Here is a 27,939-nt window from a genome sequence, read left to right as displayed (position 1 = left end):
AGCGCGGCGGAGGCGGCAGCGATGGATCCCTTCACCGAGGTGAGAGCGGGTCCTGAGGCGGGAGAGGCTGCCCCGGCTCCTGGGTGAGGCCTGTCAGCGCCCCTCACCCCCGCTGCCGGGGGGTGGTGGGCTTGTGAGGCTCGCTCCCTGCAGCCCCCTCGTATTGCTGCTGCTTGTGGGCCGTCAGGGCTCTTCCGGGTTATTCATGCAAGGGTTTGCGAAGGACAGGCCCTTTTCTGAGCGGATCCTTGACCGCGTTTCCTGGCGCTTTAGTGTTTGCTTGTCGTGTGTCTCTGGCAGATAAGACGCTCGGCTGAAACTAGGAGCCCTGGAAGCTAACGGGAGTGATATTGACTCGCATTGTGCCTGCCACATCAGAAGGCTGAGCGTGTGGTTTGCCCAAAGCAGGAGCTTAATCTGATTTAAAATGCGTCCTTTTAGACAGAATTGCCACTGGTCAGGTTCATTGGCAGGCACAGTTCCTCTTTTGTTTGAAAAAGGAAACGAAGTTGTCATTAGGGTGGATTTGTGTGTGTGTGCATTTGGGTTTTACAGGGGCAAAGTTGTAACAGAACGAGTGCAATTGGCCAGTTTCAGTCTGTGTAAAGTTTGGAGGTTTCTTAGAGATGCTGTGCTGTACCCTGAGTTGATATGTCACACGTCTGTGACACCTTGCAGAGCTGTCCTGTGACTGCTTTGAGTAATGATGGCTTTCAATAAGCAGCCTGCCTAAGCAAAAACCCAAACTGCTCTTGAAAGTAACCCCAAATGGAGTAGCTTGGGGAAATACTCTCCCCTCCCCTTGAAAACAACCTGTATATGAAGCTTTAAATAAACTGAGTGTCCAATAAAGGTGACTGCACAGATACGGTTTAAGGTATTGATCTGAACATATTAACTAAATACGTTATACCAAGGCAGATTTACCCTACCCCCACGTAAAGTCTTGCCAAGTATAAACATCTAAAACCTCCTTCCTTAATTGGTAGTGGGTGACATGATCTGACTTGTCTTAAATAAACTTCAAGTCCAGCTGACTCAATCAAATTCAAAGTGGTTTGGCGTGCTGGGAAGTATTCCAACCTCAGCACACCCTTCTTGTAGGTAACTGACTTGGAAAAGCAGTGGCCAACTGTGAGGCCACTCCTTTGAGTAAACTTCATTCAAACGTTGGCTAGCATTGCAGAGTGCCTAGAATGTTGCCTTATCAAGAGTGTTGGATATGCCGCGGAGGGCATTCCACTGCTGTGTAAAAATCTAACCAATATTAGTGTATTGTAAGTGCTGGTCATGTAAAGCAGTGTAATTCAAGCCTTAAGTGGCCAAAGCATGCTATTAATTCAGTGTTTGCTCATCACTTTACAGCAACACATTTTGCCCTGGTCTCACTGAATTTAAGCTCTTGCTTTAAGACTCAGTTGAATGCTTTAAAATCAGACAGTTCTGAAATAATGTTTCTTTTGATTCGGCTTACAAGCAAAAACTAATACTCTTCTGAATTTAACCAGATTATTAATACAGAGTGCACAGAGGAGGTGGTGCAGTGGATTCTTTTTTAGAATCATAATGTACATACTATTTGTGTCTTTCAGTTTATAGCTGATTGTATAATTCACCTTCCTTGCAGAAAAGGCTTTGTTACTCCAGAATGTTAGAGAGATAGTCTAGGTTATTTTGTACTTGGAAGTACTTACTAACATTCATAGAGCAGAATGTGGTTTCCTAGCATGGAGGATGGCCAAAGAGAAATAAGTGATGCAGCTGCTCAGAGGAAAATTTTCATATGTGAAGTTTGAAGTTAACTGTTACTTCAATGTCATGGCTAAATTTGCTCCCTTTGCTGCATTCTGCTTGTAAAGCAAGGTAGAACAAATTCTGGTAATCACATGGGGGCCTGAGTGTCTTTTCTAAAGGTGCAAAATACATTCTTTGAAACATACATTAATACCAAGATTGTCCATCAGCATTTGAAGTAGGAAAACTTCATCTGACTTTTAGAAGCTGTTTTTGCCATATAAAACATGATCCTCTAACTTCCACTTGGTAGTTCTCAGGCTTGTAGATGTAAAGAAATAGATATGTCCTCCTCTGATGACAGCCAGAGTTTCAGAACACTTGAAGAAGGTACTTGTAGCAAATACCCTGTTGATGAACCTGAAAAGTAGGTCTTGAGTTCTGGTGACTGGCTTACTCATCATGTGTAATAGCAGAGTTTGAATTATGGCGGTTGCATGGAAAACTTGAGATACCAAAAGCCAATAGGAGCTGGAGTTCAACAACAGAGGCGTGCATTCTTGGGAAGTGACATCCTATTTGTAGCAACTGAAACCCCATTTTACTGAACTAACAAAACAGAAAGGAATGTGTGACTGTATTTGAATAGAATTGTATGAATAGTGTTGTGGAGTATATACTGAGTTTTGTGCAAGAAGAACAGTTAGTGTATATAGCCTGTAAGATTTTATTCCAGTGGGGGTTACCTGCGCTTTGTAGGTCTTATCTTTTTGAGGCTGAAACAAGGAAAGGGGACTTGTGGACAAACTAGTATGAAAATTGAATTCAAGGCACTCTTGGCATTTCATGCCTGCCTCCAGCCCCTTCCTCCTTCCCCCCCCCTTTCTTTTTTTCCTCTCTCCAAAATCATCCTCCTCTATGGAAGGTCACAAAGAGCTGTTGAGATTGACATCCATTTGTCCTGTGTTGCCCTACAATGGAACATTGTTGAAGACTTCAGCCTTAGACAGTTAAAAATGTGAAATGTGGATTTAATTGCTGTGCAGCAGGACAGATAATGGCTGGCACAGTTCTCAAAATAATTTACGTGCTACCAAAAAAGTGCAGTTTATATTCTTCCCTTCAAAAAGACCATTGATTCACTCACACAATTTCTTGTCTCAAAATACCTTAAAACCTAGATCAAAGGAGTAATTAATTATCCTTCAGATGTGATCAAATGGAGTGAAAATGATTCGTGAATGCAGAATTTAAAACAGACACCATCCTCCCCACCCACCCACTCCAAAACAAACAAAGGCAAAAAAAAAACCCCAGCACAATCTATTTCGAACTTGGTGCTATAAGGAATCAGTTTCTACTAGTGTGGTATGTTTACTAAACCAGCTGTTTTGTATGGAATGTGATCATAGTGTTCAAATATCAAATGGGTAGGGAATGAAAGAGAATGTTGTTGGGGAGCTTAGTTGGTATCACTTTATATGTTCTTCTGTCTACAGACATATTATGATAAATAGCCTGTTTATTAAGAAAGCTAGTTTTAACTTTTAATGTTTCTATTAAAATTTATGATTGAGGAAGAGAAATCTACCTCTTGATGTAGAAGGTATTAATAGCAACATTTTTATTTTCTTTTTTTTTACAGCCACAATTCTAATTTAATGACTTTTTTATGACCACTTGGCAACCACTTGAATGTTGTTTATTTCGTTACAGGATTAGCGTAACGGGTGACTTGACCATATACTTTGGCAATGTGTCAAAATAACCCACTAGCAAGACTTGACAGTTCAATATTGCCTTCTTCAGGCTCTCTTTATTTAGTTTTGACATTGCTCTTGTCACTTTAGCCTGGTTTCTTTTGAAAGCCAGGCTGATGTGAGACACTAGTTGATTTTACGGCTGGAGCTTTGAAACCTACTAGCTGGCTTCACCTCTTGCTAAATGAGTGTCTCAAACTTCTCTGCTTCTTCAATTTTCATGGACGTTTGTTGCTAGGTAAAAAGACCCAAACCCTTGGCTCTGTGAAGAAAATGCTGCAGCTTGTTGTCTGTCTGGTAGGCCAGACTTCAGATAACTTGCAAACCTGTACTGATCGGCCAGATAGCAAGAAGGTAGCTTGGAATGTGCTGCAGTGTGAGCTACCTTTTATCTAGCGGGTACTTGCTGAAAACAAGGAGAAGCTCTGGGTATTGCAGGGGTGAAGTTGAAGTATGAAGATCTGGGGTTATCACAGCGAGGAAAAGGAGGCAGACAGAAAAAAACATGTAGCTGGCAGTGTAGAAAACCTGTTTTGTTCATTCTGCTTGCAGGTGGGGATAGCCAGACAGAAAACCAGACTTTGAATGTTTCGATCACATTGTGCCACAGTAGATCAGTTAGCAAGATCCAAGAGCAGCATTTGTCTTAATGTAGCCTTAACTATAAATTTCTGGTCTTGTGGATCTTGGTACATGCTATATAAAATTCAATCCTTTTTAATTTGGGCTATTACTAGTTAGCACACCTATTGCATTGTACAGTAGTAACACATGATTTATTGACTACTCAGAAACTCCTTGAAAGAACCCGTGCCAGGCGAGAGAACCTGCAGAAGAAAATGGCTGAGCGGCCCAAGATGGGATCGAGACCCACAATGCAGACCAAGAGGGTCAGAGAGCCTTTGTTAGAAACTGGGAACCAGGTGCCTCTTCCTGCAGAAGAAGGTATTATGCAACAAAGATTGTCTTTTGCTACAAGTCCATCTCCTTTTTTTATATGGGCAAGTGAAACCCCTTAGTGTTTATCTTCCATTGTGATGGATGAAGTTACCTGACCACTAGGATTGACTATGGCTAATGTTTAGCTTTACTTGAGAGCGGATGCTTTAAGTAATTAGTAAGCTATTTAAAAATAATTGTATGTTGCCAAAGATAATGCTTTGTGCTTGATAGTTCTGGGAAGGGCAGGTTTCTTAGAGGCATATCAGTTACTCCTAAGCCATAACTTTATTTGTGTTACAATTTTGTATTGTCTGAAAAATATTGAGGATTCTTTGAATACTCTGACCTGTACAGTGAAACCTGGTACAAAGCCCTCACCGTCAAAGAGGCTCTGCCCTGACAATGTGGAGTCTCAGTCTTCCAGTTCAGAGAACATACAGCCAGTTCCTTCAAGTTCCACAAGCCAGCATTCTCCTGAGATGACTTCGGAGTTGCACATCACTGCTTCTAACAGAGCTTCATTGCTTCAGCCTCTTGAGAAAGGAAAAACAAACACCGAATCGGAAACTCCTGCAGCTCTTTCAGTGAAAACACGTATGCAGAGGTTGGCAGAACAGCGGCGCCGCTGGGATAGCGAGGGTATGCTTCATTTACTAAGCAGCCCTGGTGGTGTTCAGTGTTTGCATTGATGACTCTGGCCAGGTTGGACAGAGTCTTGGGTGACATGGTCTAGTGTGAGGCGCCCATGGCAGGGGTGTTGGATCTAGACGACTTTAAGGTCCTTTCCAACCCTAACTATTCTGTGGTTCTATGATTGTTTGCTAGCAGAAGATAGTTTTGTGTGTATGAATACTAATGTTTTCATAAAGAATTCTTGTGCAGCACTGGGGAAAGGCCTAAAATAACGAAACCTGACTGGAGCTTAATTTTTTACTTTAATTTCCCCCACCCTAGTGTGATGCCTTGCTCATCACAACAGTGGCATAAACCTAGTAAACTCCTTGGCTACAAATTTATTTGCTTTGTAATAAGCTTTAACTTGATTAGTCTCAATGCCTTCAGAGCTAGTAGCTTGATTCTGTTAACGGCAAGAATATTTAACTGTTGATAAACTCAATATTTAGCAAAATGTAAAAGATGCAACTATATTTCATTATATTAGCAAAATAAATGTGTTTTCCTTTTTTCCAGATCCCTCTGAATATGTTCCTGTGTCTCCCCTCCAGTCAAAGGATCTGCCTGTTTCTCCACCTAAGCAATCATCTAATGCCCTGGCAAGTGATACCCCTATTGGGAGAAGAGGCCGGTTAGCTAACCTTGCTGCTACAATTGGTTCCTGGGAAGATGACCTAAGTCATCCATCTGCAAAGCAAAACAATGCACAAGAACAGCCTGGCACTACTTGTTTATCCAAATTGTCCACTACAAGTGGAGCATCTGCTAGAATCAATAGTAGCAGTGTAAAGCAGGAAGCTGCATCCTGTTCTCAGAGGCTTGTTGAGGCTTCTATTAATAAACCAGCAAACTCAAAGATAGAGGTGAGTGTCTGATTTAGCTGCTGATTAAAAATCTATTTGACTATCGGGGGGGTGACACGAATATCAACTCGTAGCTGTTTAATCTGCAGTTAAAGATTTGGTGCAAGCAATCTGAGTCAGTTTACAACTTTTGCTTTATTGCAATCCCACATGCCTGTTTTTAATAGCAGACCTGAAACAGCTTAGAATCCCTTTTATTGAGACTTGGGTGAACATAATATTTCTAAGTCTTGTAAAAGTTGATGTCAAAGTAATTGGTGGCTGTTCTTGACTGTCAGAAGGGAGCTTTCTGCAGAGATACTGGGTTTCGCTTGGTAACTTCATATGGTTGATTGACTTAAATGTTATTGCTGTATGAAAATTGAATTAGAATGCTGAAATTAGTAGTGCCAGATACTTATTGTTGAACTTAGCCATTTATGAAATAACAGTATCCGCAATGCGCAGTCTTGTTTAGGGACATGTGGGAAGATACCTAAAGTAGCTGGGAAAAGCACCTGGAATCAAAGGCTGAAAGAGTTTGAAATACTGGATAGGAAAAATCTACAGAGAGCTTCTAACACTTGTTCTCAGCTCTGTTGTTGATGGAATAGGTGTGTTATGTTATAGTATGCTGTGCAGAACGCTTTCATTTTCCTCTTGAAAGAATGAGAATGTACAGTCTGATTTTAATGTTATTCCTTTTTCCCCCTTGTTAAGGATCCAAACAATTTAACACGATTCTCAAGAGTCACTGTTCCCTGTTCTAAAGAATCTGCAGTACAACAACCGCTAACAGAGAATCCCTGCAGCCCTCAGAAAACTGAAAAGCATACACAAATAGCAAAATCAACTTTGCCTCAACCAGTTCAGTCCAAAGAAGAGCCAGTCAAAGGAACACATGTGCAACCTGAACCTAAGGGTAAACCCACAACACCAGGTAAGGTGTTCTATCAGTTTCAATAAATGTTTATTTAAATTAGGCTTGTGTGTCCTCACTTGAAAACTACATAGTAATTAGGAATTTATGGTAAGGTATCAGGTAATGCCTATTTCCTTTTGTAACTTGACTGAAGTCCTGAAGAGTTCTGTGATAATTATCATAAATCATACAGTTTCCATATTTTGCAAGGATATTTTCTTGGACAAACTTTTAGTAACTCTTGAGAGCAAAACTTTTCTCTATGTGAAAATGTATCCTGCTAACATCAGTTAATTGAGACTATTTAAAGCTTCTTGCAAGTTGTTGGAGTCTGTGTCTGTGTTTCCAAACAATACAAGGTAAAAAGTCTGCATATGTTAGAAGAAATCAAAGCTAAATGTCACACAGATGCTCCAGCTTTGCAGTCTTTACAGTGGTAGCACTGATGTCGAAACAAGTGATCAACCCTGATTTTAAATTCAACTGCTTTTGGATCAGAAGCTTGGACTAACAGCTTGAACTTCTTGAAGGTGGCCAGTAGGGCACGTGTGTGCTTCTAGATACGCTGTCAATAAAAGACAAAGTGAGGTGGATGCAAAACAGTGTATCTACCTTATGTACTAGAATGCTCATTTACAGGAAGGGTGCAAGTGAGGCTGGCTGTACAGGAAGTGTTGAAAAAGCAAACCAATCTAAGTAACTGGTGGATCACATGGACTTTAGCAAGCAGATGACATCTATTTGCTCTGATTTGCTGCTTTATTACCTTCAGTGTTCTGTTACTGTGGTGATTTGCGCTTCAGGTTTAGTTCATGTTAAAGAGCTGTAAAGGAGACAGATGAATTGCTTCATTGAGAAGCTTTAGCAAGATGCAGTGATTTCTGTGATTTTGAGAGTCTCTTTCAAGGCAAAACAATTATTCTTGTAGGGGGATCAGGAATTAAACCCTTCCTGGAACGCTTTGGAGAACGTTGTCAAGAGCGCAGTGCACAGAGTCCTGCTACGAATACTCCAGGGTGCAGAACACCCATTGTTACCCCAAATACTAGGACAATCCAGGAAAGGCTTCTTAAACAAAATGAAAATTCCTCTACTGCCAGTTTAGCACTGCAGCTTAAGCAGGTAATGACTTTGCTACATTCATAGTTTGCTTATGAGCTTGGGGAAGATACTGTTCTGCACCTGCCCGAGGAACTTGAAGTGTTTTGACATCTTAAAGCTGTTAACTTTTTCCCCTGTTGCCCTTTATTTGCTTAGGAACGTGAAAGAGAACTTGCATGTCTTCGTGGCCGGTTTGATAGGGGCAATCTGTGGAGTGCCAAGGAAAACGGAAGTCCGAAGAGAAAACTTCCAGAAGCTAAAATGGTAACGTGCGACTGCCGTGTATCAAAAGATGATAGAGATGATAGTCTTTTGTTAAAGCAAATGAACTGCTTTAACATGTTCTGAACACTGGACAGATGTGCAACTGTAAATAAAAGATAAAGCCAGTGCTCAGGCTGTGCAAGCCTGCTTGTCAAGTGGTTGATTGTATGATTATTAACAAATTAGTAGAGATATTTTTCCTCCTGCAGAATCATGAAAGGAGAGAAGTGATACTGCTTTGAGCCAATTGGCTTATCTGTGGCTTTTCCGAGTGTGGGGTTTAGTATTCTATAACTTTAAAAGCAAAAGAAAGCTCCTCGCACAGTGTTTAGTACCTCAGCTAAATTTATTCCATAAATAAATAGGAGCCTTCTTGAGATTGGATCAGCAGCCTTTTTTTCCTAGCAGGTATTGAAATGTGTTTCTTTCTGGCATTTTAGTCCCTTCAACCATTACCGCCTAAATGTACTATGTTGTTTTTTTTTTTTGCCAGGAAAGCCAATCTCGGGGTAGTCCAAAACGTTCTCCTTGTTCCAATGCCACCGCTTTTGCATCAGCAGAAGACACACCAGCAAGAGATAGGCCAGCAAAGTCTCCCAGCGTGGAGTCTTCAGGTAAGAATTGTCGCTGTTTGCTTGTGGCTAATGCTGGACTGAAGCACTGCCCTTGATGTTCATGAGCAGATAAAGAGGCTGGTAGCACTAAATATAACTGCCCCTCTTATATGGTTACCGACCTGCCTAAATCTTTTTGTCTTATAATAATATTCTACCTTCTTATGCCACTTGAAAGATGGGCAGGAAAAACTGCCTTTCATTTTTTTACCTAATTTTCATACTTTCATGTATGTTAAGTGTAAGGAGAGTGAATGAAAATCATCAGTTATAGATTTAATCTATACTGTACCTCAGTATCCAAATTTCCACAATAATCGAATGGGAGGGAACTCTTCTCTTGTCAGTAGCCCTTTATGCTATCATTTCTTATTGTACGGAACATGAAAAGAATTCAGAGAGGCTTGTGACATCCTTTCTGGTGCTTCCCCAGTGGAAAAGCTTCCAGTTCTCTGAAAAAAGTCAACTTAGTGTCTAAAAGAAGTAGTAACTATGGGCAAGCAGCCTATCAAATGTGCTTCTAGAAAACCAGGATGAGAATCCTGCTTTTGGCTTGGATTTGGCTGTGGTGGTTTTTGTGTGGTGGGTTTTTTTTGCTTGTTTGTTTTTTTAAATGACCCTCTCTACTCCAAGTGTACTCTACTATGGTTTCAGCATTGTTTTCTGTGCTATCAACTTTCTGATTATAAGATAAAGTTGCACGGGTTTTGGAGGGTATGTATTCTAATGATTTTTTTATTTAACAGCAACCTAACTTAATCTAGTGGGCTTTTTGTCAGTTGTCAGCTGTATTATCCAACTGCCCAAAAAATCCAAACCTAAAATAAAATTCAAAGGCTAGACATAATCTTCAGTGACATCTTCTTTATAACTATTTAGATGCTCCTAAATGTGAAGAGACTCAGAAACCCAGTCCTCTGAAGATGGATGAGCCAAAAAGCCCTGTAAAAACAATGTCTGTCTCAAAACTTGAGCAGTGTGCTGAGAAACTGAAAGGTTTGTATTGAGTAGATGTATATTAATGCACTTAACTGTCTGTTGCCACTTGTCCAGCAGTGTCAATATCCTGCAAGTCTGGACAATGAGTTCACCATACATCTGCTGACATGTGTGTTTTGTAATGAAGTTTATATAAAATGAATCAGGAGTCTTCTTTCATCATAATCCTTCTCTTTTGACATTAAAGTCTTCAAGATATATTAAAAAGCTGATATTAAAAAGTTTATTGGGAAAAGATAGACTGCCCTACTGTGGGGCTTTCAGTTAAGTTTCATAGCTGTTTGAGCTAAAATCTTGAAACTTGCTTCACAGATGCATCTCTCTATTCTCTTTCTGTGTCAATTATGCAGTATATGTGATAATAGTGTACTAAAATAAGGATGGAAGTATGCTTTAGGGTTCTATATGCCTGACTGTAAGTCTTTTTTTAATCAAGCTTTCTTGAAATGCAGAAATAGTTGTCTTATCTGTTAACATCTTTCTGCTCATTTAATTAAAATGAAGAGATTAGTCCTGATGCTACTAATATGTTTTAAATATCACTTTTTAGATGAAGTATATGAAATTGAAATGAGTGTGGATGATGAGATGAATAGCTCGAAAGTGATAAATGAGATTTTTGAAGTTCTTGAAGAAGATGGTCCAGACATAGAAAAGTTGAAGAAAGAAATGAGTATGAGCCTGGAAGGTGAAAGTGATGAGGATGAGCAGGAAGAGTCACTTAATATTTCGTCAATGTCTCTGTTAACCCCTTTAGTGGAATCTGTTGGTCCAGAGGTGAGAGTTCCTAAGAAATGGGTAAAGGCTTGCTTATCACAGAGGTAGAACTTGCTTGTATCAACAGTATTTTGTTGTATTGTGATACATGGGCAAATAAAGAAGTTACAAGAGACGTTTTGCTTAAGAAAGCATAATAAAGTTATCTTCTTCTGAAAATAGCTGAGCATGTTGGAAGCTCTGCTAAACAAGTGGTTTAACTTCTGCTAAATCAAGTTCAAGTATGTATCTACTACTTGTGCTGGACTTCCAGTGGTATACATGCATTCAATGAACTGGTCACTGAAAATCTGAGAAGAAACTGTTGCTGTACTAGTTAGGAAACTAACTAGTTTGCTCCATGTCCTAGAAAATACTTGTAAAATGTGTGTTAAGTTTGGAGGCTGCTTAATACTATTTATGTGCAAGACCTAGTAAATGTGAGAGAAAGTAGATAATGGTTATTGTGCCAGATATCTTTATAACCTTTTCTTCTCCCCAGGCCTTTGTTTCTCCTTCTAAGTCAACTGGTGAAGGCAGCAGTATCAGTGATGTAAGTCTGAAGTCTGACAAGTTCCAAAGGACTAAAGTCCCCAGGGCAGAATCTGGAGACAGCATTGGCTCTATATCAGACGATCGCAACCTTCCCTATAGGTAATAAATGTAAAACCCCACCCCTAATTCTGTAAGTGGGCAAATTTAAGACACTGGATTTTATTTTTTTTTTTTTCTCTTCTAATGAAGCACACTGCTTAAACTACAAAAAAAACCTTTTCTTCCAAAATTTCAGCCTTTATCAAAAGTAGTCCCCATGTAGTCTATGTATGATGCTTAAACTTGAAATGAGGAAATGGGTTTTAAAGTGGTTTAAGCAAGTTGGAAAACATCAGTAAGTGATACATAGGTATGTATATTGAGAAAAACAGAAAACATTGTTACAGCTGTGAAAGGTTTAATGGGTTTTCCTCTTTTGAAAGCATTGATGCATACAGATCTCAAAGATTTAAAGAAACAGATCGTCCTTCAATAAAGCAAATCATTGTTCGCAAAGAAGATGTTGCTTCCAAGCTAGAAATGAAACATAATGGGCCATCTGATCAAGTCAATGTCAAAAAGAAAATGCAGGTATGCAATGTACTACTTAAAATCCTTTCTCTAATTTACTATTTCCTTGCTTCATTTCCCTTGAGAATGTCCAGGACTTAAACACACTACTTGGAACTGCAAAATTAGGCTTTTTAGCGTAAATATCCAGTGGTAGGGAATGATACTGCATAAGCTGCACAGCTTAATGCATCTCTTGAAATGCTCAAGCTATAGAGGAAGTGTAGGGAAAGCAAACTGTCATTTTGAGAAGGGAATGGGGAGCCTTTATCTTATTGCCTTTGAATTAGGCAGGATTCATAACTACATAATTACAGTAGGCAATATTCTGATATTTAGTGGTGCCTCTTTCATGTACAACACTGAATTTCTGGTCAACTGCTGCTTCCCCTGGTGAAGGGCAGAGTAGCCTGGATATGGAGCATACAAATGTTGAAGTCAGTCACTCCCATTATTTAAATGATTTCTGAGGCCCCCAAAAAAAATGGTGCTGCAACATTCTTTTGCAGAAGTAACTGTAAACTGCAAGATCTTTGTAGTTCACTAGCTAAGTAGTCTAATTTCTCTGAATCAGTAGCCCTCAAAATGGTAATCTCAAGACATTTCCATGTGTGAATCTAAATCTTTCTCTTCTTACTAATTATTTTAACTACTGATTTACTCTAGGAGCTCAATAATGAGATCAACATGCAGCAGACAGTGATTTATCAAGCCAGTCAAGCTCTGAACTGCTGTTTTGATGAGGAGCATGGAAAAGGGTCACAAGAAGAAGCAGAAGCAGAGAGACTTCTTCTCTTAGCAAGTAGGTTTTTAGACCCAAGTTTAATTCTTTGTCATGAACACTTTGGGAAGAAGCGGGAACAAGACTGGCAATGCATTTATTATGCTACCTTGTAGCTGCTTATTTATAGTTCTTCACCTGGAAAACAGGTGAAGTTTTGTCTCACTTGTATAGGCAAGAGGATGTTTTTGATATCTTTCTTGCCTTTAATATTCCTACTATTCTTGCAACAGAAATGTTAATGATCTTCAATTTACATGCTTATGGGGGAAGAAAAGAATGTTCAGTACTACTTTTTCCTCTGTTACAACTATAATTAATTTCTCTATGCAGCTGAGAAGAGAACTGCTTTATTGGAAGAGCTGAATAGACTGAAGAGTGAGGGACCTCATAGTAAAAGAAATAAAGCTGCTTCTATATCCACTCAATATGCTCCATCCAGGGGATCTGTTTCCATTTCAGAAATGCGTCTACCTCTGAAAGCAGACTTTGTATGTGGTACAGTTCAAAAGCCAGGTAAAACCAGCAACTGAAAACTTTACCCCTTTCCTCCCCCTTCCCCATCCTTCCTTCACATATTTCTGGTTCATACCCCTGGGTTGTTTTTTTTGTCTTCTGCATTGGTGTTTCTCATAGATCAGGGAGCAATGAAAATCTAGCAATTACTTTTAATTGATCTGCTTTTTGGTTAGGTTTTCAGTATTTTCCATGGTGGTTTTAGTTTCATCCTGTTCTGGCTTGTGAAGTTCAAGAAACTTATCAAGACCTTTCCAGCCAATCTTAAAGATCTTTATGGTCCTGTGTACCCTGTTGGAGAAGAAGTACAGTTTTGTATCTTGGGTTGTATTCTGTCTTGCTGCCTTGGAATTTTATTGATGGGTGCAAGTGTAGTGCCTAAATATCATTACATAAATTCTGACAGACTCATTAAGCCTCTAATTTTTTTCAGTCTTTCTGTTAACATCCCACAGTACTTCATTTACAAAGGCTTGTCTTCCATTATTGTGTCATATTTAAGTCATTAAAGTTGACTTTAAAGTTAAATTTTTTTAACTTTAAAGTTAAAATGTGAATTTATGTCTTGTTTTGTTCCAGAAGAATTTCTGGCAATATCTCTCTGTAGGTCTAGACTTACCCTGGAATATAGTAAGCTTCTGTTATGTGGCTGTTTAAAGAATCTGCAAGCCCACAATAACCAGTGTTATTTTATATAATGCTACCAAATATGATTGTAGCTGGACAGATTCCTACTTTTTGCCTCGGTAAGGCTTGAGGACAAAAGACATTGGACAAAATTGTGTTTCATACTGGTTAGAAAACTTTTAGTTATTATGTAGCCTTTCTTGTTTCCTTGATTAACTGTCCAATGAAATATGAAGTGGTTCTTTTTACATCTTCAAATAAAACCACAGCCAAGAATATGAAAGTAAATTATCTGACCTAATTTACCCCCCCTTTTCCACTCCCAACATGTTCCACCTTCTTGTTACATGAGTTGCTTCGTCTCAGTTACAGAAAAGCATCTCTGGTTACAATAGTATAAGTTTAGTTCCCATCAGTAATTCTCAAAACCAAATCGTCTGAACAGAGAAGTATGAACTACTTGTCATCAAAACTTTCAAAAAACTTTCAACTTTTTCAAAACTTGGTTCTGCAAGTGCAATGTTCGCTATACATTGCGCACTAGAAGCTCTAATAATCACTTTTACCTTTGCTGTTTTCTTCAGAGAAGAGTACAAGTCATTGCTTACTGGCGTCTTCAACAGTTGTTCTGAAAGCTAGGACTCAAAGTGTTGGGGTGGGGGGGAATGATTGTTTGTGTAATGTGGTATGGTATTTGCTTTTCCTGTTCAGCAGTTTGCTGCACAAACTCCGGATTATCTCCTGCCACTGTTGAGAGGTGTTTTTCCTCCCTTATCTGAAAAGTTAGGGAAAATGAGTTGCTTGAATTACCAGTTCTTTCACAGGAGTGAAAAATGTATGAGAACAGGCAGTAGCAATGCTGACGTATGGTTAAGCTGGCAGGGCTAGAGAATAACAACCAGAGTATAAGGAACTAAAATGAACTGCTGCATCTGCCTGAAAGTTCCTCTCCCCTTTCACACGCTGGGTAGTGTAGGGCTGGCCTGAAGTGCCAGGTAGTTGTGAATCCTGTGGAGGCAGTAGTGGTTACAAGTAAAACCTTGTTTTAAAAGTAAGTTTATAAGCAAATGTTGATTGTAACCAAGTGTTCAAGTAGGGGTGAAACAGAGACGTTTGCAGCGTTTGAGGGGTTGGGTTTTTTTTTGTTTTTTAGATACTTGGACACCTCTGGCTAACAAACCTACCTGATTTCTATTTACAGAAGCAGCAAATTACTACTATGTAATAATACTGAGATCTGGAGCAGAAAACATGGTTGCAACCCCATTAGCGAGTACTGCCAGCTCCCTGACTGGAGATGCTCTTACTTTTACTACGACATTTACTATGTGAGTATAAAGGAACTTTTTTCAAACCAGTTTAAACTCTGATGATGGAGTATGCATAAAACTGTGCAACAGCTTCATATAAGGATGTCATATTTCACCAACAAATATAGTGACATCTTGTATTGCGATTTCCCACTTCAAGAAATAGCTGGAATGCACTCCTCTCAAAAGAGCAATCTAGACTTATTCCACCATCCATCAGCTAAGTTATCTGTTGTTTTTCTACTTTTGTTCTCTCCAGGGAACACCTGCAATGACAGATGGATGATGTGTGTTTTTCCCTTTTTCAGCAAGTAACATTTTATGTAGCTATTTGGTTTTGGTATCTGGAAAAAAATAGTACGCTTAAAACTTCAACTCTCATATGCTAGCTAAAAGGTGTGAGTTCAAATAGGTGGTTTTCAGCAAAAGTCCTCTAAAATAAAGGAACGAGCTCCTTTTTGAAAATCCAACCTAACTGGAATTTTCACTGAGAGATATTTATTCAAAACAAACCACCCAATCTCTGTTCATAGAAATGTGTGCCAGCACTGGACTGAAGGGTGCAAACTGAGAAATGGTCAATGCACTGTCTGCTCCTTGTCCTTCCGTCCCCTTCTGATCTTTGAGTTATAGAAAGTATCTTGGAATAGTAATACACTCAAGTCTTAAAAACAGCAGTGCTGCTTGCACTGAAGTGTATTACTGTAGAAGTGAAACAATCAAATTCTCTTGTGTAGAATCTGTTTAATCCCTGTTTTAAGGAGTAGAAAGAGGGAAGAAGTAAAGAGTACCATTTAAAAGGGCCACCTCTTTGCTTCAGTCTCTTCAACTCATTTTTCCCTTCTTCCTTTTAGGCATGATGTGTCAAATGACTTTGAAATAAATATTGAAGTTTACAGTTTGGTATGTATCAGTTCTTGCTAAGATGTGTAAAGGAGAATAATGAGGTGGTGTACTTTCTTAATACCTTCTTGCCTTACAGGTACAGAGAAAAGAAGTTCTGAGCACTGATAAAAGGAAAAAGGCAAATAAGTCTAAGGTAAATGAAACAACATAATCAGCATGTTGTATTTACAACAGCAGGTACACTAGGAAGACTGCAGTGTCCAGGGAGAGCTGACTAATGGTCTTAGACAATCTGTTGCTTGCTTTTACTCTTGTTATTTATTGGAACATCTGCAATGACAGATGGGTTATGGAGTCCTGCAGCTACTAGTAGATTGGACCTGCAGCACTTGCTTGAGTCTAAAATATATTGGAGGGAAAGGAGAAGTCTTACTAGTTCAGCAAAACTATATGCTTTGCAAACTTCTATTGGGTATGGTGCCTCTGCTTGTGATTTAGTGCCTGTATTCTCCACTTTACTTAAACACCATCAGTCAATATGCTCTACCTTGCAGTTTGATTTATCTTAAAGGTTCGGTTATCAATTGCAACACATCTGTCTGTCTTCCTAGACTGAAGTAAAAACACTAGATGTTGGTGTGTTTTTTTAAGCAAACTTTTATGTCCAAGGAGTTATTAAAACTTTTCAGCTCGGACAGGGTGCATGTTTCAAGTGTTTGTGCTTTATTAAGGCTTTGTGACCCCGAACTAGCCAGTGGCTTTCTGGAGATGGTAGTTTAATAAAACCAAGAAACTTCAGTGTCTTTTAGAACAGCTTCAATGAGTACTTAAACCCTGCCTCTGCAAACAGATAGGAATTTCTCTTAATCTTAACTTTCAGTTGGCACGGTGAAAGCACGCTTCCACCTGTCCCCCAATAAAAGCAGTTTGAAGTCCAGGGTTCCTTTCTCTCATGTGCTGTAGTTTAGGGGAATCTTTACTTGAAACCTAATGGGTTTGTGTCACTGTAGGTAAGTTGCTGATGTGGAGTTACAGGTTTGCTGATAGCATATTGTATTTGCTTTTTGACAAGATTCTTAAACTTGTATTTCAGTTTCAAGATTAGATGAGCACATAATTCCAGTTCATATTAATATACAGTCTCACATAAACTTTGATATTTTCACTTGGAACTATAGATGATGTACACCAGTAGCACACTGAACAGCTCTGTATTTGTATTGTTAACTCTTACCTTTAATAAGCACCTAAGATTGTTTTCTCAAACACATGCTTCTCATCCCAAGCTAATGCATACTTAAACCTTTCTGCAGTAAATATTTCTTTGATATATATATATATATATAGCATTCCTTCCACTGAAGTGTTACATCTAATCATACACACCAAGACCTGCTCATTACAACAACTAGTATCCATTCAAAACTTATTTAGATAAGCCTTCAGTAGTTTCACTGTCTAACATTTACACTAATGTGATGAACAAATCAGTAGAAAATGCATTTATCATCTTGTTCTTTTGTAGGTTATTACTCCAAAGAGATTATTAACATCTATTACCTCTGTAAGTATGAATGTAATATTGTAACACGATCTGGTTATGACCTCTTCCAAAGGCCATATTCTCACGCTGAATAAGGCTCTGCCCATAGCAGGCTCTACAGAAACTCTGTAACTGTCCAGCTTTCTGCGAACTTCTTCAGCCATCAGCTCAAGAAATAGGCAACGTTACATTAAATATGTGATGCTGGAAATATGCAGTTACTACGTATTTAGTGGGACTTTCCTTCAAGATGCGTTCGCTTGTTAAGCTACCTCAGATGAGGGTTTTCTAACCTGCTTAGTCTTGTGTAGAAATGTGCAGAAATTACTTCTTCCACTGAGCTTTTATTTCTCTCTCTCTCCTTCTAGAAAAGCACACTTCTTACTCCAGGTAAGTATAAATCTAAATACCTTGTGTAGATTATTCATCTTGGCATTTGCTGTCTAAAGCAGTATATCAATAAGTAATACTTGTAACAGATGATAATTTGGGAGTAATAAATACAGAATTATGCCAGCTTGCCAGCTCAGAGACTGGCGCTGTGTTTATTACCCGAGTTATCATTCTGTTTAATGGAAGATCTCTTCACAAAATCAGACCTAGTACCTTATATCAGATACCTGTAGTTGACATGCTTTTTCCTGAGAAGGTAAACCCACATGAATGTTAAGATTTTAAACCAGAGTCCAATGTCAACTAAGTAATACAGAAAAAAACTTGAAAATGCAAACAGATTCTGAGGGATAGCTTTTGTGTAGTATTTTTAACACGTTTATGTATTTCTGAGTCTTGGGGGAGCAAAACAGCATTCCTGAATGTTTTCTGACTATATAGAAATGTGTTATACACTTGTCTGGCTGCAATAGGAGATACTTGAGCTAGTTTAAGTACAAATCGCACCAATAAGGAGCTCATAAATTAACTCTGGAATGTTTACCATGCTGCTGCAACTACTCGGGTTCCTGTGCTTGAGCTATAGTGCTTGTTTCTATTGATATAAGTGCCTGTATTCCTCTGCATACAAATTCTGGAAGACTGCAGGGTGTCCCATGAGAAGAGGTTAAGAGATTTCAAAGTCGCATTTCCACCGCAGGGCACAGGCACTTTGTTGTGTGACCTAGAGTGCTCTCTGTTCCCCTGAGACCTCTTGGAATGCTTTGTCTTTTGTGAATATTTCAAAACTGCTTCCTGAAAGAAGGGATGTGCTGAGGAGGAATGGGGTGCAGCAAGCTCCTGCCTGAATGCGCTGCTGGGCTCGCACTGCAAGGGCACTCCTCCTGGAGTGCTAAGCAGTACCAATAAAACATTTGTAAGCCTTGCAGCATCCTGCTTGCGTGGTGTTATGACTTGTGTTGTGTTATGATTTGCGTTGTCAATTCTTTCTCCACAGCCATGGCCAGTCCATGTGGCCCTAATGCCATACGCAGTACAAATTTCACCCTTGTTGGATCCCACAAGCTGTCATTGTCTTCTGTAGGAAATGCCAAATTTGCATTGGACAAGGTAATGGAAATTATTGGCTACTACTCCAAATGTAATTGCATGTTATTGGAATAACAGCTATGAGTCTGGTTCACTGTTTTCAAATGAAATTACCATCCTAGAAACAAAACATAAGTTTATATAAATGTTGTGTATATATAAAATTTCTGTCTAGTTGTTCCTGTTCCATTTCATATGACTGAAATGTAACTTTGAGATACAAAAGAAAAATAATATATTATGCCAGGAGTTTTCTTTTCTGTAGCTCCACATAAGGTATAGTTATGCAAAGATAAAGAAGGCATTTAGTTACTGATTTTTCTTTCACTGACAAGAAAAATTGTTGTATGCAGTTGGTATCTCTGTATGTGGTCTTCACATTGTTCCTTGCTCTTAGTCTTGCAGTTACCCCTAAATAAGACATTGTATTTTAATGATAATGAAGTATTTGAAATTGACTGCATTTAATTGACTTAAAAATTGCCATTTGAATATACTCTTAGGAGTAAGAGTTTCCTTTCATATCCTAATTCAATTTGTAGAAGCAAATTATTTTAATTCTTGAGAGCTATTATTGAGTTTTATACTATTAGTTCCATGTCTGAACGGAATATGCTTACTGACGTTTACTATCAGAAATAAAAAACACATACAATCTTAATGTCCATTACAGTCTCTGACCATGTAATATCTTATACCTGAAACCTATTTTAATAGGTGTTTATGCCAGCACTATCTTAAACTAACTTAAATTCCGAAGCTACTACATCTTATGGTGGTACTAAATTACAGCTTTATCCAAACAGCAGCAGAAGAATAAACTTTTTTTTCCTTGGCTAGTTAAGTTTTATTGTGATGACACTAGTATTGCAGTTATAGCTTTTGCTGAGTGATGAGATAAAACAAATTGGTTGCTTGTGCATAAGATTAGAAACATCACAATAACCCCAATTTGCTTTTTACAAGCTTTGCTTTTTGTGGAAAGAAGCAGACTTTATTACTGGAACAGTTTGCAGAGCTTACCAGTTGAATTGCACTTCACTTTTTGACTGCATGAACTTCAGAAGTACCTGCTTTGTTCTTCAGCATAAATGTTGTTCTTAACCAGAACTACATGCAGAATTCTCATTTTGTGTATGGCTTGGTTCTTGGAAACCCTTTATTCTTGGAGTTATGGGTATTGCATTTTATGTTACATTTAGCAACTTGGGTTTAAACTCTTTTGGTTTACTCATTAGGACAGAACACGGGACTGGACTGGACTAGTGAACTAGGACAAGCATAAGGTTCAAATGGAGCTCCAGGGAAATCATCACCTGGTTAACTTTTTTCCAGGTGCACACTGCAGCAGTTATTAATGAATAAGAATTCCCCTTTTATGTCAAGTAACAATAATATTAAAAAAGGTGATCATATTTGTAAAGCTTCGGTTTGGACTTGGCCCATGGCTGTACCAAACAGCTTCTTTTTAACTTGCTCCATGCATTTCTAATATGGAGCAAACTACTGCCACAGTGGGTATTTTGAGTTTCATTCCTCCCACTTCTATGCACAGGGTGGAAAGGACAAAAATGTACTCATGTATAACTGTCCTTTTTTTATTAAACCTTAACTCTACACTAATTGCATTGAGCATGTTTCTTTTTTCCCTAGATAAATTTTGAAGGGGTGGAAAAAGAACTGTTGGGCTATATGTTCCAGGACCAGGTTGCTATGATCCTTTAGTTTATAACTTTTAATAGGAAACTGCTTCCTAGTGCATGTTGCTTATATCTGCCTGGCCTGGTTGCAGAATTTAAATGCTTACAGAGATTTACTAACCAACCATGAAATATTAGGAGCCTTTAAGACTTGCAGAATTCTACTCCCTGCCTCTTACAATAATAAGCTTGCTGCTAGAACTCAATGTAATTCAGGCCACCTAGGGTTTTTCTCCCTAGATCACTAGAGGGGGGTGTTTCTTGTTTCAGAACAAATCCATGTCTTTTAAAGATTGCTAGTCAGGAAATTCCAGGCAACTTCTGACGAGCTGCACAGGACATAAAATGAGCTACTCTGCTGATGCAAGACCAGGGAAGAATAATTGCTGGTCTAAGTGTTGGTTTAACTTGTTGCAACTTTTTCTGCTATCTCCACCCCACTTGCCTTTGAAAGGGATATGTTGCTAACTAGGTGTAATAATTTCTCATTACTTTTAACGGAGGGTGTTTTGAGACCTGCTTTAGTAGTGGTGTTGCAGGCTCTGAATAACTGATCCCATTCCATTTGTTGCACAGCCTTTTTGTTTTACTGTCACACAGCTCTTCATTGGTGAGCTCCTTAATCTACAAAGTAGATTCATCTGACCTACATTAGAAAGGAATGCAAACCCAATAAACTTCAAGTGGGGAATTGGACAAACTTGAGGTCCTCATTCAGCAATATTTTTACTGTGGTTTAGTAGGACACAACCTAATGTTCCCTGGTGTAGCATTCGGGGCTATAAATTATCTTTGCTGATAAAAATCCAGGACTGGTGCAACTTATTATTGTTATGTGGAAACATTTTCCTGGTTTTGCTTCTCAAATGGTCATGTAAATTCCTACCTGGTGCTCACAATTTTGTTGTGCTATACGGTAGGGCCAAGTACATGAGCAAGCCATGCATGCTGTCTAGTGGAGTAGATCTAATGGGGTTACTCTTGTTCACCTGAACTACTAGAAAACTTAATTCCACTTGATCAACATGTTTGGAGGGATTGAAGAGGTCAATAGGCAGGCTTTATTGCATGTTCCTCTTCAGAACTCTTCAGTATCCAATAACCATTTAACCACCCGCTGGTACCCTGGTTAAGCTGGTCTTCAACACGTTGAGTGCCAGTTGAGAACTGCTCTCATTACTTTTTCCCCTTACAGGTCTCGTACAAATATTTCTCTGAGTAGGCACTGCTACATCAGTATCTGCCAAAAATGCTCATGGCATCCAAGTACCAATCCTGTTTAAGCCCACTGTGACATTTTCCAAACAGCTTAATGTCAAACTGAGGCAGAAGCTTGCAGGGTGTGGACTGATGCTGTGTGTTGTTTTAACCATGCTTGGAGTGCTTGTTTTTATAGACAGAAGCATGTTTGTGCATATGTCCTGAGCAAACTAATAAGCCAACAAATCTTGAAAAGCTTCTGAACAAACTTGAAACAGAAAGTGATTATTACTGTCTTGCTGTAGACTGACCACTTCTTTCTGGCTAAAGATCCTAAGAACAAGACTGTGCTAACATCCTGGTGCAGGTGTCTTGCTTCAACTGGTAGGATTGAGAAGTGTCCAAATTAAATGACTAATTGCTTTACTTTTTGCAGGTTCCCTTTTTGTCTCCTTTGGAAGGTCATATATATCTGAAGTTGAAATGCCAAGTGGACTCCTCTGTGGAAGAGAAAGGGTTTCTGGTAAGATACTTACTTCAAGTTGCTTCCATGGAAATTACAAGTCCTGTTAAATGTAGTTACTTCTTTAAGTTCACACATGTATTCGTAGTGGTTGTAAAGCTTAAAACTAGCTCATTTTTTCCCTGCTCCTCTCTGAACCAGACCTCAAACCTTTCCTAGTTTATCTTCTAAACATGCCTGAATTTAAGCTACATTTTCCTCATTCTTCTAAACACTGTTCATTTATTACTATGAACTTCAGTTAACCTTCTCTTGCTATAATCTGTGATGCGAGATCCTAACTTCTCTGCCAGAAGTAAAACCAAATTCTCCCTAGAGAAGTTACACACACACACACAGACACCCTGTGTGCACAAACTTTGGAAGAAACAGTATTTCTGGGGGGAAACATCTTGAGCAGTTCTCTTTGTAAAACTGGAGTTGTGAAGTGCAGCTGATACTTGGGCCTAATAGATGGAGCTGTTGAGATCGTGTCCAGGAGATGGCAGTAAATGTGCTGTGAAAATACTGCAGCAAAACATTAACACTCTTATTTTGGTGGGTTTAGAATTTCTTTACACTCTTTTCAAGCAGTTCTTTCTGTCTCCTTACTCTTAATTGAAGTTGAACAGATTTCACTAGATGAAAACATTTCATGTGCTTATGGTATTTGCTATCCCATGGTTTTGTGTACTATTTAACAAAGGCCTTGTTTACTATACAATATGTAGAACCTGAACAATGTTGTACATACACATTCAGGTTTTTTTCAGAGTAAGGGTTTGGAAACTCCCTACACAATAAAAATGAGGATCTGAATGGTGAAGAGCGAAAAACACAACATATTGATTGGGGGGGTGTGGGGAATTCTGTGTGCATTCGAGAGAGATTAGGAATAGAAGTCCTATACTGAGCTTTCCATTTCAATATTAAAGAAACATAGCTTGAAATTGGCATAAGCCTGCATCCAGTAAAATGATTGCCAACACAAGCATTTAAAAAGCAATTTCCAATTTCTTTCAAACTGATTGGACTGCTGATTGTCCTGTTGAATAGCTAAACAGTTTGTAATCCTGAATAGTAAGTCAAAGGTGATTTGGGTATTTAAGTGGTTAGGGTTGGAAGGGACCTTAAAGGTCCTCCAGCTCCAACCCCTGCCACGGGCAGGGACCCCTTCCACTGGAGCAGCTTGCTCCAAGCCCCTGTGTCCAACCTGCCCTTGAACACTGCCAGGGATGGGGCAGCCACAGCTTCTCTGGGCACCCTGTGCCAGCGCCTCAGCACCCTCCCAGGGAAGAGCTTCTGCCTAAGAGCTCATCTCAGTCTCCCCTCGGGCAGGTTAAAGCCTTTCCCCTTGGCCTGTCCCTACAGGCCCTTGTAAAAGTCCCTCTCCATCTTTTTTTGTAGGCCCCTTTAGGTACTGGAAAACTTACCATAAAAAATTGTGTTTATACTAAGCATGGTTTGTGAACTGTTCATCCTGTATCTGCTATAAGTAACCCTCCATTATCTTAAAGTAACAGAACGAACCATTGTGAACATTAAAATCTGGTGTTTTGAAAGGGCAGCAATAGTTGCATCTTGAGCAAAAGTCTGCAAACTTGAGAATGATAGTGTAAGCGTCTTTTCTATGCTATCTGGAATATACATATGCTATACTAACAGAAGTCTCTCCCAGTGAATGTATTTTTTTCCTTCACTTATGTTTCCTCCTGTGAAGGGTTGTACTTGCAGAACTACCTGGTCAAAAAATACTTGAGTACAGTCAAGGTATAATGATACCTCATTGGTTTTAATTGTGTTTTTTTAAGACTATGTTTGAAGATGTGAGTGGATTTGGAGCATGGCATAGGCGCTGGTGTGTGCTGTCTGGAAACTGTATATCTTACTGGACATACCCAGATGATGAGAAACGAAAGGTAATGCTGTTTTCTAAAGCTCAAGTCTCAGGTTCTTTAGTACTCTACACAACTAGCTGGTCCTCTTTAATGGCAGTGTAGGCTTAAAACAAAGAAGTACATTCAAAGTGTGAGATTCAAGCTTATAATGTTTCCTTGGGGCATGGAGGCACCTTCATAAATCTGACCTCAGTCAGGGCAAACTTAGAAACATGCTGCTTTATCTAGTGCCAAAGGGAAAAAGTGGAGGAAGATCCATATTTAATTTCCTCTTTAGTCTTAAGGCTTTCCACTGTGCTTGTAAAATGACTAATTGAAATTAATCAGACTTGTACAGCTTCATAAGCAGACTGTATCTAGTTGCCTTAAGTTTGAGACAAAATGATGACTCTAACGCTTAATATGGTAAAGAACTAGAGTGGGCAATCCTTATTGCAGAAGCATAGCTGTCATTATGGACTATCTTATTTGCAGTCTCTTTTTCACAGCTCTACATTATAGCTGAAACTGGTACTTTTTAAATGGTTCTCATGGAAACCTAAGTTATTGTCTGGCTAATGAGGCAAATCAGAGGCTCATCTGTCATGAGGTGAACCTTGTCTCCTTAGCCTGTTCTTACAGTGTGTGCTGAAATATTTCCAGGTCCTTTCACAAACTGATTTCAAGAGGGCTTTTCTGACTCACTTGAGTAATTTACCACTAAGCGCTTGCTTGTTTGTTGGCAGAACACTCTCTTTCCCAAACTCTGTTGCAAACTTTGGTCCTTTTGGGTCTTCTATGCCAATCCAGATGCCTGAGTTTAGTTTCTTCACTGCTAACAGAGGAACACCATATGCTGATAATTGACATTGCCAGATATATCAGTGTGCTTTATTTTTGTGCCAGGAGATAGGGAAAAATCATTGCCTACTGTAATAGAAGATAGGCAGAAAAAATGAGTTAAGCAAGAAAAAGGTTCCCATTCTACCATTGTCTGCAGGAAAGCAGTTTTGGGTTTTTTTTCCAGTTCTCTTGACAGTCTTCTAAACTTGTTTCACTATTACTCTGAGAAAGGGTCAACTGTGTTCTATTAATGTACTATCATCCCCAGCAATATTAAACTATCCTTATTAAATGCCTCCCTCACCCCTACTATATCTGTTCTAGCATGCAGAGATAGCTGTACCTCAGAAATATCAGTAGTGGGCAATGATTGCTTTAAATTGTGAAATATTTTTGTTAATAAATTTCCCATGGCTGTATATGTGTGGATATATATATATATATGTATATATGTATATCACCAACCTGTTTTTTAATGCTCCTTGAAACGGAGCTACCCTTTTTGCTGTAACTTGGGTATTCTACTTATCTATGGAATAATATTGGGAACATGCCCAGTAAATAGCAAGCTTTTCTCCAAGCTAGGAGCAGCTTATGATGTTTCCCTGATGAGGTATTCTGTAAGTGTGAGGAATAGGAGCCAAGGTCTGTAACTAACTTTAGGCATACAGCTGAGCCTCTGTCTATAGTCAACAGAAAGAGAGAAAGGGCTTGAAACCAGACATCCTCTTTGGAGGGGTCTAGCTTTGATTACAGGGGGAGCTAAAACAGCCAGACTTGGCACTTAAGGTGCCTTCCTTATTGCATGTTTGAAGATGAATGTGTGTGCTTATAGGCTTTGACAAGAATGATGCAAGCATCCCTAAAGTGCTTGTTTTCTGTAGGCTTTGACAAGGTTTATTCTATCAATTTGGATTTTATTATGAAATTGTCTTGAATTGGAGAGTTAGAACTTTTTAAAAGAATAAAGAAAAGAGCAGCTATATCTGTCTAGAGCCTTTGGTAAGGGATGGATTAGCTGTATGGTATGTGGTTGAGCAGGGAATGTTCCATTGTCAATTATCTTGCTTCTGCTATGGCTCTTAAACGCCAAAAAGGGAATCCCTGTTTTTGTATGGAGTTATTCATTTGGGGGTGTCACTTAACATGGCAAAAATTGTTCAAAGCATGTATTAGTCAGAATTGCTCTTGACTGCAGAATTCTTGACTGATGAGCTTTACTTTCAGCATCCTTTGGGCCGGATAAACTTGGCTAACTGCACAAATCATCAGATTGAACCTGCCAACAGGGAGTTCTGTGCCCGTCCCAACACTTTTGAACTAATAACTGTCCGACCTCAGAGGGAAGATGACAGAGAGACTCTTGTCAGCCAGTGCAGAGACACCCTCTGTGTTACAAAGTGAGTAGATAGATAAAATGCTACTTAGTGTTCCGTGGATGATCATCTTGACATTTTTTGGAAGAACTAAGTAGAGGCAGAGAAAGGCATACCTAATCCTTTGGGTTCTTTGCCTTTTAGGAACTGGCTGTCTGCTGATACTAAAGAAGAGCGTAATATTTGGATGCAAAAGCTCAACCAAGTCCTTGTTGACCTTCGCATGTGGCAGCCAGATGCCTGCTATAAACCAATTGGAAAGCTTTAAACTCTGGAAGGGAAATGCAAAGAAAATATGTGTACAAAACCTGCATGAACTACACAACAAAAAAAAGAAATGGAAATGTGGGAAGTCTTCTGGGTCACTTATGCTTTAAATTTCAGAGTATTTAACATTATACAGGAGTATATTATGCAGTATTTTTGTTTCACTTTTAAGAATTTTAAAGCTTTTTTTACTTCCTAGCTTTTGAGTATGATGGAAGTAATCAGCTGTTTGCTAAATGTGCTGGATAACTCCTCTTTTTTTTGGAAGTCTTTTTTAGCTAAGTACATTCTTTTCTTTAAACAACTACTGCAGGAAATCGCACTCCAGGGGAGGAAGGGGGGCAAGCTAGTGAAAAAACAAGCTTCCTAGATAACTGTGCTCCCTGAAAGAAACAATAGCTCAGAGTTTCCTAACAAGGATGATGCTGAGGAACATTTACTATTGGAGGGTTTGCCAGGTTGTTTTTGTAATGATCAGGCATAGAAGTTATATTCTACAACATGCATTAGAGGTATTTCCTGCTTGCACAGTGTCCTTGCAGCCAGAACAAAACACATGCACAATATATTCATACATCTTTTGCTATTTCTCATACCAACTGGTATGGGTAAGTGCATGGCATGTATACTATGTGGTTTACAGGTGTGGAATTATGTATGCATTATACTGCACTTTGATAGAGATGAATGGTCTTGATTATTTTTGTTAGGACTGCTATATTAAAAAAAGAGAGAAAAATAATATTAGGGTTGTATATGTCAGTATTTCCTGGGGCTTATGGTTTTTACAAGTTGGAGTTCTCCATTTGAGAACCAGGAGCAGGTTGTAAAAGTACTTTTTCTTAATATAAGACACTACGAAGCTGCTATGTACCAACTAATGCTCTACTGATGAGAAGTATGGCTCTTCTCCCCCTTCATAGACATGTCCATAAATGCAGATAACAGCAGCACTTCAGAGCCATCCATAAAATAACAAAACTTCTCAGTTAAAACTTACAATTTTCACAGCTTTTCACTGGGCTTGGTGAAATACCAGCTCATTAATTGCAAATGCAATAGTGGAATACTTATAATTGCTATTGCTGTCATGTATTCACACTTGAAACACTAAATTCTGTTAGCTTATACTGTTTTCATCCTGCCACTTATGTCATTTCTTTTACATCTAGTTTTCTCTTTCTGATGTCTTTAAATATTTCCAACCTATGTATTGAGATTTATTTTATCCATTTAAAATAAAGAAGACACTTTCTCCTTGGTTCATTGTGTCTTCTGTGCATTTGAGATACCAATTTGTAGGCTGAAGAAGAAAAGCTGGGCTGCAAAAAATGTTTAAGAAAGGATTCTCCCATT

At 38.9% G+C, this 27,939-nt stretch overlaps 1 protein-coding gene and 1 long non-coding RNA gene across 3 annotated transcripts in view; both read left to right on the top strand.

The window, feature by feature from the left end:
- Positions 1-27,939, top strand: part of LOC134165543 (uncharacterized) — a 217,546-nt gene that overhangs the window by 152,124 nt on the left and 37,483 nt on the right. The window lies entirely within an intron of this gene.
- Positions 10-27,844, top strand: ANLN (anillin, actin binding protein). Of its 2 annotated transcripts, XM_062622310.1 has the most exons (25): positions 10-39; positions 4,286-4,439; positions 4,791-5,075; positions 5,628-5,974; positions 6,674-6,893; positions 7,804-7,997; positions 8,133-8,240; positions 8,734-8,854; positions 9,734-9,850; positions 10,404-10,630; positions 11,112-11,263; positions 11,587-11,734; positions 12,380-12,515; positions 12,828-13,010; positions 14,839-14,965; positions 15,802-15,850; positions 15,930-15,986; positions 17,319-17,357; positions 17,705-17,726; positions 18,727-18,839; positions 20,472-20,525; positions 22,155-22,241; positions 24,032-24,139; positions 26,168-26,340; positions 26,461-27,844. In XM_062622310.1, the coding sequence occupies exons 1-25, from the start codon at positions 22-24 to the stop codon at positions 26,582-26,584; spliced, it is 3,363 nt and encodes a 1,120-aa protein (XP_062478294.1). In that variant the 5' UTR covers positions 10-21; the 3' UTR covers positions 26,585-27,844. The 2 variants fall into 2 exon arrangements, with proteins under 2 accessions (XP_062478294.1, XP_062478304.1); XM_062622320.1 differs by lacking the exon at positions 20,472-20,525 and having other exon boundaries at positions 22-39.

The sequence above is a fragment of the Pezoporus occidentalis genome, unplaced genomic scaffold (genome assembly GCF_034315485.1).
Source record: "Pezoporus occidentalis ecotype Australia unplaced genomic scaffold, CSIRO_AGI_Poc_V1 ctg107, whole genome shotgun sequence".
NCBI lineage: Eukaryota > Metazoa > Chordata > Aves > Psittaciformes > Psittacidae > Pezoporus > Pezoporus occidentalis.
The sequence above is the reverse complement of the archived record's forward strand: the minus strand, read 5'-3'. Positions and strand labels throughout refer to the sequence as shown.

Excerpts from the sequence above, each read along its gene's own strand:
- ANLN (XM_062622310.1), top strand. Across the intron at positions 5,076-5,627 it reads GCGCCGCTGGGATAGCGAGG|ATCCCTCTGAATATGTTCCT; the intron begins GTATGCTTCATT and ends CCTTTTTTCCAG. Across the intron at positions 18,840-20,471 it reads CCAAATTTGCATTGGACAAG|ATAAATTTTGAAGGGGTGGA; the intron begins GTAATGGAAATT and ends TTTTTTCCCTAG.